Source organism: Cydia strobilella, chromosome 4 (genome assembly GCF_947568885.1).
Source record: "Cydia strobilella chromosome 4, ilCydStro3.1, whole genome shotgun sequence".
In the NCBI taxonomy this organism is placed as follows: Eukaryota; Metazoa; Arthropoda; class Insecta; order Lepidoptera; family Tortricidae; genus Cydia; species Cydia strobilella.
Window position 1 is genome coordinate 16534817 of NC_086044.1, and position 15146 is coordinate 16549962.

General features: G+C 37.7%; 1 protein-coding gene across 1 annotated transcript; it reads right to left on the minus strand.

Annotated features, from left to right (window-relative positions):
- Nucleotides 1-3687: 3687 nt before the first annotated feature.
- On the minus strand, nucleotides 3688-6294 carry LOC134740690 (ranBP-type and C3HC4-type zinc finger-containing protein 1-like). The gene is made up of 2 exons (XM_063673251.1): nucleotides 5559-6294; nucleotides 3688-5249 (listed from the first exon to the last, which is right to left on the minus strand). Exons 1-2 carry the CDS (start codon nucleotides 6222-6224, stop codon nucleotides 4947-4949), a joined length of 969 nt encoding a protein of 322 aa, XP_063529321.1. The 5' UTR covers nucleotides 6225-6294; the 3' UTR covers nucleotides 3688-4946.
- Nucleotides 6295-15146: the final 8852 nt, after the last annotated feature.

Sequence of the window (15146 nt, forward strand, 5' to 3'; positions counted from 1 at the left end):
TAGTTTCTGAGAAAAGAGGACAGACAGACAGACGGACATGACGAACCTATAAGGGTTCCGTTTTTTGCCATTTGGCTACAGAACCCTAAAAAGCAATGGATGCGTGACATGCGCGAAATAGTTTGCATTACTGCCATTTGATGTTTAACTTTTGTAAGTATAATTGATGTAGATAAAGCAGTGTACGTACATAATTAGGCATAAAAATGATCCTTTTATGAAACTCATTTCATTTGTTTCATAAACCCACGCTCGTATTTTGATGCCTTTCATTATGTTGCAGTCACATAAACTACTAATGATGCACCATTGCACATTTTCTTGCATTATAACACTTACTATATACTTATAAACTTAATTATAAATATCAATGTGACTTGAATGTAGATATTGGAAATTCCTCTTCAAAAACCATCCTTCAGTTTGTGATTGATAGATAGTTTTTATTCATCTCAAGTAGCAGATCTTGGAACTAGCCTAGAGAGAATAACCTATCCCCTCCACATAAAAGGTGTTCAATGGACCTGGAAAAGATATTTAAAAACATACAAAATGTAATTAAATATGGATAACACTGGATATGATGCTCAAAATTCACAAAACCTATGTTAGGCCTATATCGGAGTATGCATTTCAAGTGTGGAGCCCTTATTTTATCAAGGATATTGAGATGTTGGAGAAAGTTCAACGTAGTTTCACCAAGGTACCGAAGAAACTCAAAAACATGTCCTATGAAGAAAGACTACACTTCTTAAAGCTCACAACCTTGAAGGAGCGCAGAGAACGCAGAGATCTGATTGAAACATACAAAATACTAACCCAACACTATGACCTCAAAGATTTCCATAAGATGCTAAAACGCAATAGTAACAACCGTCTGAGAGGTCACCAGTATAAGCTGGTGTCACGCAGGTCCTACAATAATCCTCATAAACACTTCTTTAGCAACAGAGTGGTCAATGCTTGGAACAAACTCCTAGAGGATGTAGTATCGGCCCAAAGTGTCAAATAAGTTAGATAAGCACAAAGCAAATTCTACTCAACACAGAACTTGGTTTATGACTCTGGATACAGGCATTATCACTTATTTAAACCGGATTGGGCAGCAGTGCTATAACATAATTGACTACTGTACTTTTTTAGCATTAAAAAATGGTAAACAATCTTGGCGTGTCTTTTTATTAAAGGTACATTTAAAAAAATAGTAACTATCTTATAAAACCAAAATAATGTAATGAACATAATTATACACTATAATTATTAATTTATTACATATTTGTTTATTGTTGTCTTATTTTTCAAAAATGTTTTTCATAAAAAGACAGGTCAAGATTGTTTATCTTTTTTATAATGCAAAAAAAAAGTATAGCTTTTGCCCGCAACATGAGGGCTATCGTTTTTTTGCTCACCAGTTGGCGCCTCTGTTGATGGTGGTCCAAAAGACTAAAAAACAGCTGTCAGTCATTTAAGCACAAATGTAGATTTAATAAACCGGATGGAGTACACGAGCCAAAAAGTGTGTCCACATGAGAAGTCAAAGTGGGCGGTTGCATCTCTTTCTAATTAGGGTGACCAACAGTCATATGTATGTGGGATATTAGGATAAGTTGGAATGTATTTAGAAAGAGCCTTTTTCTTCCCTGCTAGGAGCTAATTTGACATCTGTATATACAATTTATAGAGGAGCTAATTTATACGAACCAAGTAGCTAATTAAAAAGCTATTACTCCCTAGGGAGTTATATTAATGAAAATTACAGGGTTTTTTTTCAAAATCCCGCGGGAACAAAATAGATCTTTGTCCTTTAGTACACCTGCATGAAATAAAATATTTTTCGACCAAGTGGGATTAAAAATCACGAAATGTCATGATAAATTAGGTGTGATAATATTGTCTTCGGTTACCGCGATAGTTACTCATGAAATAAAACTATGAAAACGGATTATATCGCGTATATTGAATTTATAATACATCCCGACGTAGAACAAAAAAAAACTATACTCATCCTTTTATTTCGGGTACTAGTGTAAGATAAAGATAGTATGATTCTCTCTGTCTATGTTTGAAATAAGACAGTCCTTTGACAAACTATAAATGTCAGCCGTTGGCGTCCACAACTCAAAAATGGTCACGTTTTTTTATTTGTAGTCTGCCTCTTTCGCACTCATGGTATGTTCATATACGTGATGGCTTCTCTTTTATCATTTATTTATTGTATTGTCATGTACATCTTTCGCACACTTGAGCTATTCTTTAAGCGTCATCGTAGTTGATTGCAACATTTTTCTTTTTCAAATATGCCGCCTTTATGTACTGACGGAAGTATGTGTCCAACCTATATAGAATCGATTATATATAGTTTGAACCATTTCAGTAATTAAATATTATGTATAAATGTGTCTGTAATATTTAAGGACTTTAGATTTAAATTTTGGCAATGATATAGGTAGCTCTCATTACGTCAACCAAATAATTAAACATGCCGAAATAAAGATACACTTATTTAGGTAAACTTATTTTTACATTAAGTAAGTACGTAGGTAATAAGAATTCTGTAAGACCCATTCACATCGTGCCGACATCATAGTCACCCTAATGAGTTTGACAATGTTGTCTTGTATTTTTATCGTAAACTTGAATAGTTGAGGCTTATCTGTGAAAAGATATACCACAATCAGCAAAACTTTCACCCCTGCAACCTTCCACACAACATCTTATACCCATTTTATACTTTATTTCGCCAATAAATCTTGTGCGCCGCCATTCATGTATTTGGAAAATTTCTTCATCAAGTTGGGGATACCAATTAATATTCAAAGTTACTACAATGTCTACCATATTAAAATTAATGTATTTTTTGTTGTGCAAATGCTTGGTTAAATCAGTTAATAATATTGACATTATAACTATTTACAAATTACGTAAAAGATATCAGAACCGTACTCTGAATATAGCACTTAAATAATATAAGAAGGTATTTAATTTTAGTAGTTATTGATATAAATACTACCAAAATGGTATCTTTTTAACATTGGCAACATGTGCGAGTGGGACACCGCGACCCACTTTTGCTATCTCATGTGGACCGTTTTCTCTAGTCTGGTACGAACACCTTTCTGGCTCGGTGATAAGGTTCAATTTAGTATGGCAAAAAAGTGACAGCTTGCTCCAGTTTAGGGTACAGCTTCATGATGTGAAGTTGTTTTTAATAAAAAGAGAAGGCAATAGATGACGACCGGTCTGGCCTAGTGGGTAGTGACCCTGCCTGTGAAGCCGATGGTCCTGGGTTCGAATCCCGGTAAGGGCATTTATTTGTGTGGTGAAGACAAATATTTGTTCCCGAGTCATGGGTGTTTTCTATGTATCAAAGATAGATATCACTCCGTAATAGATGGATATTCTAAGGAAAAATCGTGCCTCGAAAATAACGAAAATTTGTTTCTCGATCAGATGGTGCCACTACTTTTGGCCTACTCTCGTATAGAGGGCGTTGATGGTTACGTTTGTTATTTAACATTTTTTAACGCATATCAGTGAAAGAACATGGGTCAAAATCATAGAAATAAATAATGCAAATAAAAAAAATCATTTATCCATATTTTAATACATTTTATCGTATTTTATAAATCTTCATTCTTAGTTTTAAAGTGTGTCGATAGATGGCAGTGAATTTACTGTGGTTACAAAATTTACTATGACCTATGACAGTACCGCTCTATCCTATTATATCCTCTTTGTTTTTAAGCTTCTTAGGAGTTAGTAAAACTACACATAACAATCATACATTATTATTTGTACCATTATGAAATAAAACAATTAAAAGATTCCCGACTAAGATTATTTGATTGAACATAAATCAACTGTTGTAGTCTGGCTTACCGACCTTACCGTCGTGTTATTAGACAAAAGTCGGAAAATCCAGCTCCTTGACGGGAAACCTGGCGGCCGTAGCGTACACTGTGTTCACAGCACATGACAGCACAGCCCCACTTAATATAAGAAGACAGCAACATTTATACACTGACCCCCTCCTACTACGTCAACCGACTAACCAACCCAAGGGCAGGAACCTCAATATTCTTTAAGAGGGGGCTAACACAAAGTGTACAATTTTTGCACGTTTTAATCAAGGGCAAATGCTATTAAAAATATCACACGAAAACTAGCCTATGTAGGTACTTACATGGCAAAGGCAGCGAATTCCAACGAAAACCTTAAAAGTTTAACGTTGGCTTGATAGAAAAATAACGAAAACATGCGTTTTTAGGGTTCCGTGCCCAAAGGAGAAAAAACGGGACCCTATTAGTCCTATTATTAAGACTCCACTGTGCGCCTATCTGTCACCAGGCTGTATTTCATGAACCGTGATAGTGATATTTCTGTTGCCGCTATAACAAGAAATACTAAAAACAGAATAAAATAAAAATTTACGTGGGGCTCCCATACAACAAACGTGATTTTTTTGCCGTAATGGTCCGGAACCCTTCGTGCGCGAGTCCGACTCGCACTTGGCCGGTTTTTCATTTATTTACAGTACAAATGGTGCTATTTTCCTGCAATAGTGCGGGAATAAACACTTTCAGTCTCTATGTCAAAAATTTAAAGGGCCATAGGCATGTACTGTAAAACGTTGTACAACACACGTGCGAATAGGAAATTCTCCCAGATCCAACGAGAAAACCAAAAGGGTTTCATCTACCTCGTAAGATCTGTCGACTGAATAATAGGTTAAGAACAGGTCATGGCCGCTGTAATTATTTTTATTTAACTTCCTACTTTTTCGCAGTTGTGTCGTAGTAAGATAGAATATTTCAGTAGTTTCCTTTTTTGGGAAATGTTAATTTAAAGTGTTAGAGATTTTAAACGGATGTAAACCTGCAGGCTTTACGCCCCCTCTTATCACACTTTTTTTCTAGTAACACGACGGTTGGTCAAACTATAATAACTTAATGGCAACCGCGACAAGAAGGATGGCACTTGTTCCGTTTGAGCCCACACTGGCAGCCGCCGCTGGTGTCGCCGCGGCCGCGCGGCCCCCAGCGCCGGCCGCGCGTGGCCCAGCAGATCGCCGTCTTGCACGCCGTACACTTGATCCAATCGCAACCCAATTGTTTTGTTATAATAACACTGCATTCTGGGCACTGCATGGCTTCTCTGCGCGACAACAACTTATCGAGGTATGTTTTGGTCTTTTCGTCAGATTTTTGCTTGGTGCGATACTCTTCGCAAGTTTCATTCTCGTGAATCGCCTGTAAGAAAATAGAAAACTACTTACTACTGTGGTGTAGTCCAGTTCTATCTTTACCTATACCTATACGTAAGGCGGTAACACGGTCGCATTTTTATCGCTTGCCTGTCACGTTCTAACAAGTACGTAAGTGCGAAAGTGACAGACGATAAAAATTGAACCATGCTGCGCCCGCAGATCTTAATTGATTGGGTATTTAAGTGATAGAATTATTGACCTCATAGTCCTCATACATTTTAAAATTACTTTGGCTAATGGATATCTATAATGGTTAACAGTAGGTACGAAAAATTTAAAAGGTTTAAAATACCTGACAGGTAACGCAGTTAATAACATCGCAAACGGGGCAGAGAAACCTTGTAACATCTGGATCACACATCGCCCACCCCTGGCAGTCGGCGGTTCGACAATGGAATGCGTTTCGAGCGCCGCTCTCCGCGACAGCCAGGCCTTTCGCCAGCCATCGCTCATAGTCCTCCGGAGATACGAGTGCACGGATTTCCCGCTCCTCCAGAAACCCAGGGCAGCCCATGGCGGGGCATGAGACTGCTGGTTCCTCGGAGTGCTTCACGACGTCTGAGAGACACTCTATGCAAAACGCGTGAACGCATTCTCTAAGAACCGCCCCTTGACCAGGTTGATATTTGTCCATACACACTCCACACTCTATCTCTTCAGCATTTAAAACCAGCGCGTGCTGTTCTAAAAGGACTAACTCGGCATACACATCGCTTGCCCTATTTTCCACATTTGCTTGGATTACATTCTGATTTATGTCTTCGACATACTTGTCAGTTGCCTTAATTTCCTCGTTTAGTTGGTTTAAGTCTTGATTTACTTCTGTTCGTTCTGTATCTGTATCTATATATATCGTGTTATTTGGAACTACTGACGACGATTCTAATAGACGCGAAACTGCAGGCATCACATTTTCCCCGTTTGATTGGTCCACGTTATGGTTTTTGGCTTCTCTCATAATCTCTATATATATGGTACCATTCGTAGCTGGCGAGGACGAACCTGCGAGCAAATCCGTGTGGCTAATTGTTTCTAGAAAGACAAACATAAAAATACCATCAAACTTTACGTAAAACTGAGTACGGTTTCCGAAGCGGATAAGAATCTATCGGATAACTATTTGACTTTAAGCAAAAGTAACCTGGGGGCCTACCGCGAACCACGTTCCACGTGTCGCCTCTCTGTCGCCCTTATAAATTCGTACCAGGGATGTTGCGAATATTTGCATCCGCAACCGCGGGACTTCCGCATTATTTCCAAAATCTGCATCCGCATAAAATCGATGCGGAGCTTAATGCGGATGCGGATGTGGAACAGGTAGGTACAGGAACGTCTTAGCGGCGGCGTAAGTGCTAGGAAATTTCGTCATTAGCCAATAGGAATCACGTTTCGTTTTTGTGATTCGTCGATCGAGAACTTTAGCCTATGACGGACAGCGACAAGAAGTGAAAAGTTCGTTTTATTTGGACTTTAGTATAGTAAGAGTTTTGAATGATTCACGGTTAGTTTCACTAGACTTATATTGACTGGGATATAGACCGTGATTACCTTTTGTATTATTTGTGAGCTCCCGATATTTCGACGCAGTTACATGCATCATGTTCACGGGTGAATGAAGATAGCGGGTGGGTGTCAAAGTTGTGTAGACAGCGCTCTGTCTACCCTCATTCTTGCGCGTCGGCTGCGTTCACTTTCAACGTTACCAACGGTCGCATTCACACCTGTTGGTCCGGTCGCGTTCACAATCGTTGGTCTGTCCAAACACACTACACTCACGGTGTCACTACGCGTGTTTGATTCGGATATCACTGGTTTTTTACACAAACAAATCACAGGATTTCACACATTTGACAGTTTAAACCCATCTTCACGATAGAAATTTTTGTATTTGTGAATTTCAACGGCTTCTCTTACCAATCTTGGTATATAGTGGCGTTCTGTCGAAATGACCTTGGGACTATGCAACTCGATCCAGTGATTTGTACCCGACTCAAGGAGATGCTGAGCAATAGCTGACTTGCGAACGTCATTGTTCTTGACCGCAGCAATGTGTTCTTTAATTCTGCAGGCAATAGTGCGTTTGGTCTGCCCAATGTACGAACTACCACAGCTGCACTCAACTTTGTATACACCAGGTTTTTCCAGGGGAAAATTGTCTTTAGGCGACCGCAGAAACCACCAAGATTACCAAGATTGGTAAGAGAAGCCGTTGAAATTCACAAATACAAAAATTTCAATCGTGAAGATGAGTTTAAACTGTCAAATGTGTGGAATCCTGTCATTTGTTTGTGTAAAAAACCAGTGATATCCGAATCAAACACGCGTAGTGACACCGTGAGTGTAGTGTGTTTGGACAGACCAACGATTGTGAACGCGACCGGACCAACAAGTGTGAATGCGACCGTTGGTAACGTTGAAAGTGAACGCAGCCGACGCGCAAGAATGAGGGTAGACAGAGCGCTGTCTACACAACTTTGACACCCACCCGCTATCTTCAGTCACCCGTGAACATGATGCATGTAACTGCGTCGAAATATCGGGAGCTCACAAATAATACAAAAGGTAATCACGGTCTATATCCCGGTCAATATAAGTTTAGTATAGTAAAGCGATTGTGGGGCACCTATATTCTTGTTCAAATACCAAGTTTAGTTTTTTTTTAAATAAAAATTACTAAAGTGTAATGACGTTCTTTATGTGCCTAATCTCGACATCCGCTTCCGCGGATGTGAGCCTTTAAAAATCCGCATCCGCATCCGCGTCCGCGGATGTCAAAAAATCGGCTTCCGCAACATCCCTGATTCGTACGTAAGAGTGACAGGGAGGCAACACGTCGAACGTAGGCCCTCTTTATCTTAAAAGCATCAGTAGGTATAATACAGTAACTTTATACATTTCGCGTTTGCGTCAAATCCGGTAGTTCTAATTTTTTGCAGACTTGTTTACAGTGTTTGGCGTGCCAAATGTGACAGTACATGTTAATTACTTAATTAGATAGGAAAAATCGGACAAGTGCGAGTCGGACACGCCCACCGAGGGTTCCGTACTTTTTAGGGTTCCGTTGTTGTTATAGCGGCAACAGAAATACATTATCTGTGAAAATTTCAACTGTTTAGCTATCACGGTTCATGAGATACAGCCTGGTGATAGACAGACGGACAGCGGAGTATTAGTAATAGGGTCCCGTTTTTACACTTTGGGTACGGGACCCTAAAAAGTGTGACAAGGGGGAGGGGCGGGGGATTAAGTAGCTAGTTTCGGTGAAAAATGAGTGAATGAGTGAATCTCAGCAGCGATTTAGCGACCTTTTTTGAGTTTTTTGACAGCCATACGTCAAGTCAAATTCAAAATAATACACTTTTTATTGCTATGCTAGGCAACGAAAATAAACCTTAAAAACCGGCCAAGTGCGAGAAGGACTCGCACACGAAGGGTTCCGTACCATTATCTATGAAAACGGTCACCCATCCAAGTACTGACCCCGCCCGACGTTGCTTAACTTCGGTCAAGAATCACGTTTGTTGTATGGGAGCCCCTCTTAAATCTCTATTTTATTCTGTTTTTAGTATTTGTTGTTATAGCGGCAACCGAAATACATCATCTGTGGAAATTTCAGCTGTCTAGCTATCACACATCACGAGATACAGCCTGGTGACAGACGGACAGCGGAGTCTTAGTAATAGTCCCGTTTTTACCCTTTGGGTACGGAACCCTAAAAACGAACAAATACTCTCGACGCGCAAGAATGAGGGTAGACCGAGCGCGGTCTACACAACTTTGACATTGACCCGATATCTTCAGTCACCCGTGAACAAGATGCATGTAACTGCGTCGAAATATCGCGAGCTCATAAACAATACAAAAGGTATTCACGGTCTATATCCCGGTCAATATATGTCTAGCAAATACTCTTTTGATACTTGAATACTTTAGTTAATTTTTATTTTCAGTGTTGCACCAATTATAATTAATAGATTTTTCGTATGATAGTAGCTAACACTATTTGTAATTTATATGATTTTAGGAGAAATTTGAGTTTGAAAAAGGAAAGTAAAACAATACATTTTTTAAATTATCTCTGTGACAGTTCAAGATAGAGGACTGAAGGTTGGAGTGATTACTATAGCTATGAGGCGGCAAACAACTGACATTTATTAATTCAACTATTCCTCACAGGGGCCACATCTCCTTCCTTCCTTTTTTAATTTTGAATTTTAGAATTGTCCAAATTAAAATGTTATTAAGTAATACTAACTCATTTTAGTTGTAGTATCTTAGTTTTTTAGTATTTAGTATTCATAATTTTAGTTTTAATTTTTAGTTAAGAACTTACTAACAATGCTATGGACCTATGAGTTGTCTGAAAATAAACGAATTTTATTTATTATTTATTTATTTATTTAGCCTGCTAGACCCTTTAGTCTACTTTAAAAACGTCTTGAGAAGGTACTACCATAACTAGTCCTTTAGGGTATAAATCGCCAAAATCTAAAAAAACTACGTTTACTACTCGTTTTTTCGATGTCTGACAAAGTTGCGTTCGGCGCTCGAGGTCACAAACTTGGATTATTCATTAAGGGCGTTCTTACAAGAAAAGTCGAAATAATGTAAAATTGATGATATTCCCGACAAGATTTAAGATTTTACGCTCATTATTAGAAATAAAGAGTCCTTGTTCCAGTAAGAGCGTCTTCTTATCTTTAGGAATATCGTTGTACATTTTAGAAAAAGGACTAATTAAATTAGTAATGATTTTTTTTCTGATGGTCGTTTACGAAAAACCGCGTGAAGCACTGAATTGTGAGCTCTTATTTGTAAATTTTGAGAAGTTTACTCTGCTAAAGTTGGATATTTTGTATTACTAATATCCTGTACTTTAGGAATATCGAACGATATTCTTCCTACATGCTTTTAAGAAAGAGAAAATCAATGTTAAACGAATTGAATTTTCTCTTCGAAACAAGTGTAAATTCCTACGAAAATCTACTTAGTATCGAAGTCATTTTTATATACGAGCAATCTACAACGTTTGCTTATACTGTTGGTATACATTTGTGTTTATCAAATTCTACTTTAATTTTTTGGCAATTTTTTGAAAACTACTCTATATTACCGATGACGCGCGCTGGCGATCTCAGTACCGCGGCAGAGCTTGAAGAGGTCGGACCTGTGTCGGTCGGCTCAGCACGTTTTCGACGGCGACAACGAGGTTTTTTATCGTTGTGTGCGGCAGGCGCCGTGTAAAACAATATACTGTGTGCGTGTAAACTGCGACTGAGAAACTTTGATTCGAGTACTGTATTTGTTGTTATAGTATTATAATATAGTATAGTAACATAACAAACTTCCGAACAACAATAAAAATATTTGAAATTACCTGACATTTTATAGGTAGTAAAATAAAAATAAAAAAAACCGCCAAGTGCGAGTCGGACTCGCGCACAAAGGGTTCCGTACTACGCACAAAACGGTAAATAAATCACGTTTGTTGTATGGGAGCACCACTTAAATATCTATTTTATTCTGTTTTTAGGGTTCCGTACCCAAAGGGTAAAAACGGGACCCTATTACTAGGACTCCGCTGTCTGTCTGTCCGTCTGTCACCAGGCTGTATCTCATGAACCGTGATAGCTAGACAGTTGACAGTTTCACAGATGTATTTCTGTTGCCGCTATAACAACAAATACTAAAAACAGAATAAAATGTGGTGTTTCCTATAAAAAGGGACCTTATTGTCGATGGCGTTTACGCCATTATAAACGATGCTCCGATATAACTAAGACTGAACTTGTATAAGTTTTGAGTATGTATTACTCATCCTCCTTATGAACCCTGGCAGTACCTACTGGAACTTAGGTTTGGTGCAATATAGGCGCACACTGTTTTGATCATTCGACTCGTCTTGATGAGCAACTTGGGAGAGCTGATGCTGAACCGTGGCAGTACCTAGTGGAACTTAGGATTGGTGAAACATAGGCACACGCTGTTTTAGTCATCCGACTCGTCTTGATAAGCACTTAGGAGAGCAGTACCCATGATAGAGCTGATGCTGAACCCTGGCAGTACCTAGTGAATCTAAGGTTTGGTGCAACATAGGCACACGCTGTTTTAGTCATCCGACTCGTCTTGATGAGCACTTAGGAGAGCAGTACCCATGATAGAGCTGATGCTGAACCCTGGCAGTACCTAGTGGAACTAAGGTTTGGTTGACATATCAGTCAAATTTGACAGATTGACAGTTTTTTTGTCATTTTCAGGGAAAATTATCTTTTTGGGATAGAATTTAGCACCAAGTAACATTGTTAAGTGTAGATTTATACTATCTGTCAAAATTGACATTTTTGACAGTTTTGGATCCCAGATCGAAACGGCTTGTCCAATTTTGATAGGACCTTCAACATTAGTCATGGAATGGAAAATGTAGTTTGACCCATCTGTCAAAACTGTCAAAATTGACAGTTTGACAGTTTTTGTCATTTTTAGTGAAAATTAACATGTTTTGTTAAAGTTTTGTACTAAGTGTCATAGTTTAGTGTTGTTTGACATACCAGTCAAATTTGACAGATTGACAGTTTGTCATTTTCAGTGAAAATTATCTTTATGGGATATAATTTAGCACCAAGTGACATTGTTAAGTGTAAATTTATACAATCTGTCAAAATTGTCATTTTGCGACATTTTGACATTTTTGGATCCCAAATCGAAACGGTTTGTCCGATTTTAATAGGACCTTCAACATTAGTCATGGGATGGAAAATGTAGTTTGACACATCTGTCAAAATTGACAGTTTGACAGTTTTTGTCATTTTTAGTGAAAATTAACATGTTTTGTTAATGTTTGGTACTAAGTGACATAGTTTAGTGTTGTTTGACATATCAGTCAAATTTGACAGATTGACAGTTTTTGTCATTTTCAGTGAAAATTATCTTTTTGGGATATAATTTAGCACCAAGTCACATTGTCAAGTGTAGATTTATACAATCTGTCAAAATTGACATTTTGTGACAGTAGTAGTAGTAGTAGTAAATCACTTTATTGTACAAAACAAAAATTGTTAACATGAAATTCATATAAATTTGGGTACAAAGGCGAGCTTATCCCTATAAGATATTCTTCCAGCTAACCTTAGAGTAAATGAGTGGAAAATTCGAATTAGATAGATAGACAAACTTACAGAACGTACAATAATATTTAAAAAGGAAAACTACAATATTAACGTCTACGAATAACTAAAATACATCAATAGCATTATGCAATAAAATAAATATGTACTAGCATACATAAATATATAGTACTAAATAAATATTAAATAAATAAATAAATAAATATATATATATATATATATATATACATATATATATAATATATAAATAAAATATATAGACAGACAGTTTGACTTTTTTGGATCCCAAATCGAAACGGTTTGTCCGATTTTGATAGGACCTTCAACATTAGTTATGGGATAGAAAATGTAGTTTGACACATCTGTCAAAACTGTCAAAATTGACAGGTTTTGTCATTTTTAGTGAAAATTAACATGTTTTGTTAAAGTTTGGTACTAAGTGACATAGTTTAGTGTTGTTTGACATATCAGTCAAATTTGACAGATTGACAGTTTTTGTCATTTTCAGTGAAAATCATCTTTTTGGGATAGAATTTAGCACCCAGTGACATTGTTAAGTGTAGATTTATACTATCTGTCAAAATTGACAGTTTGTGACATTTTGACAGTTTTGGATCCCAAAACGAAACGGCTTGTCCGATTTTGATAGGACCTTCATCATTAGTCTTGGGATGGAAAATGTAGTTTGACACATCTGTCAAAACTGTCAAAATTGACAGTTTGGCAGTTTTTGTAATTTTTTGTGAAAATTAACGTTTTGTTAAAGTTTGGTACTAAGTGACATAGTTTAGTGTTGTTTGACATATCAGTCAAGTTTGACAGATTGACAGTTTTTGTCATTTCCAGTGAAAATTATCTTTTTGGGATATAATTTAGCAAACAAACCATGTTCATTTTCACTAAAAAAGACAAAAACTGTCAATCTGTCAAATTTGACTGATATGTCAAACAACACTAAACAAAACTTTAACTTCAATGGCCATTAACGTCTCAAAAATTTAATTCGAATTAACTTTAATGCAATTGGTGCGTAATGCAATTCGTTAATGGCGGAACTAATGGTTAATGCAATTGATCAATGGTTAATTAAAATTAACAATTACGGCCAACACTGCTACATATAGCTAAAATAGTTTCGCTACCCAAGCGGTACGGTTACCCTGTACCTGTACCAAATGTAATGACGAAACATGTAAACAAGCGAGTATAATTTCTTTCTAGTATAAAATAATTCTTTTATAATACAAAAGTAAGTACATTTGCACTGGATTTAGTATTTTCGTACCACATAACAATAATTAGGATTTTAAAATTTAAGTACAGTTAGTGTCGTTATAATTGTTTTCAGTATGCTTCACGAAGGATCAAGATTATTTAATCCATCATTGTAGTGCGAGCGAGAGGGAAAACGTGGTAGAAGGGATCGGCATACTGAGCTCGCACAGCCCGCCGCAGCGCGTAAAATACCTAAACTCGCTCAACGCCGAAATGTAATAGCGCTCTTAAGCCTACATCATAAACAAGTCAGCAAAAAATCAGAACTGCCGGATTTGACGCAAACGAACCCCGTTACAAAAGGCGACAAAGTTACTGGATTAGTAAATTGCTTATGACAAACTGAAGACTGAAGAGAAAATATAATCCAAGGCTTTGACAAAACACTTATTGTGTCTAGATAGGTAATGTGTCTTTGATTGATCTCACGCCAGGCAAAGACTGTGCATACTGTGATGTAGAAGGTAGGCTCGTGGTCAAGTTAAGCTACCTGATTGATAACGACATAATATATCTGGGTACAGTCGAGTTCATAAATATGTATACATTTGTTCAACTTATTGCAATGGATTATGGTGCAGAAATGTATTGGTTGGAGAGCCGGCAGTAAAGTTTCGAACCAACGTGATACCGCGATGAGATGCACAATGGTTTCCCATAAAAGTGATGCTAAGTCCGAATTTGATAGTCTGCCACGGCGGAACTGGCCGAAAGTACAAAAAAGATAGCCACTTCCGGTGCGAAAAAGGGGGGGTCATTTAACCCATCTGATACTGCAATAATAGCTATGGCTTCAGTTAGAAATTTACTGGTAGATACAGAAAAGCGAAATCTGCCAGTATGATTCCTGCCGGAAGTGCTTGGCATACGCTCTCAAAGGTGACCATCGGGACCCCTAAATTAACCCATCTGATACCAGCATGAAACCAATTCCAGTCGGTAGATATGAACCTTCTATTCAGGAATATATAAGTCTGCCAGGGCGTTTTCAGCCGAAACACCTTGACATACGAGATTTTGTGGCGCAACATCCGTGGTACCCGTATTTCGGAATTGTACATATTACCACAGAATAACTAATAGTACTACCGTACAGAAAATTCACTCCTTCACAAAAGCCAGATTTAGGTACAAAATTATACCTACACTCGCCGCCTGCAAGCAAAATTGAAACTTATAACCGCGCACGAACCGTGAATCTTCTTTGCGCGCCGCAGTTTTATGACCGAGCTGCGAGTGTCGGCACGAGGTTGTCACTTGACAAGTTTTTGTACCTATACCTACTGATTTATTATTTTTAAGATAAATATGTAGGAATTACAAACGTAGACATAAAATTTTTAGCCGGAGATAGTATGTCTGATTCTCACGGAAGTAGGTATGCCACAGAAGTAGTTATTCCTTTGAAAATATGTCGGTCAATTTAGTCCGGAATTTTAAAAAAATGTTTTTTCTGCTTCTTTGTTCTTCCGTTTATTCAG

Bases quoted from the DNA above. Each gene is read 5' to 3' on its own strand.
- LOC134740690 (XM_063673251.1), bottom strand. From the start codon at position 6,224: ATGAGAGAAGCCAAAAACCATAACGTGGACCAATCAAACGGGGAAAAT. The intron at 5,250-5,558 runs GTATTTTAAACC...ATTTTCTTACAG, and splicing joins TTAACTGCGTTACCTGTCAG to GCGATTCACGAGAATGAAAC.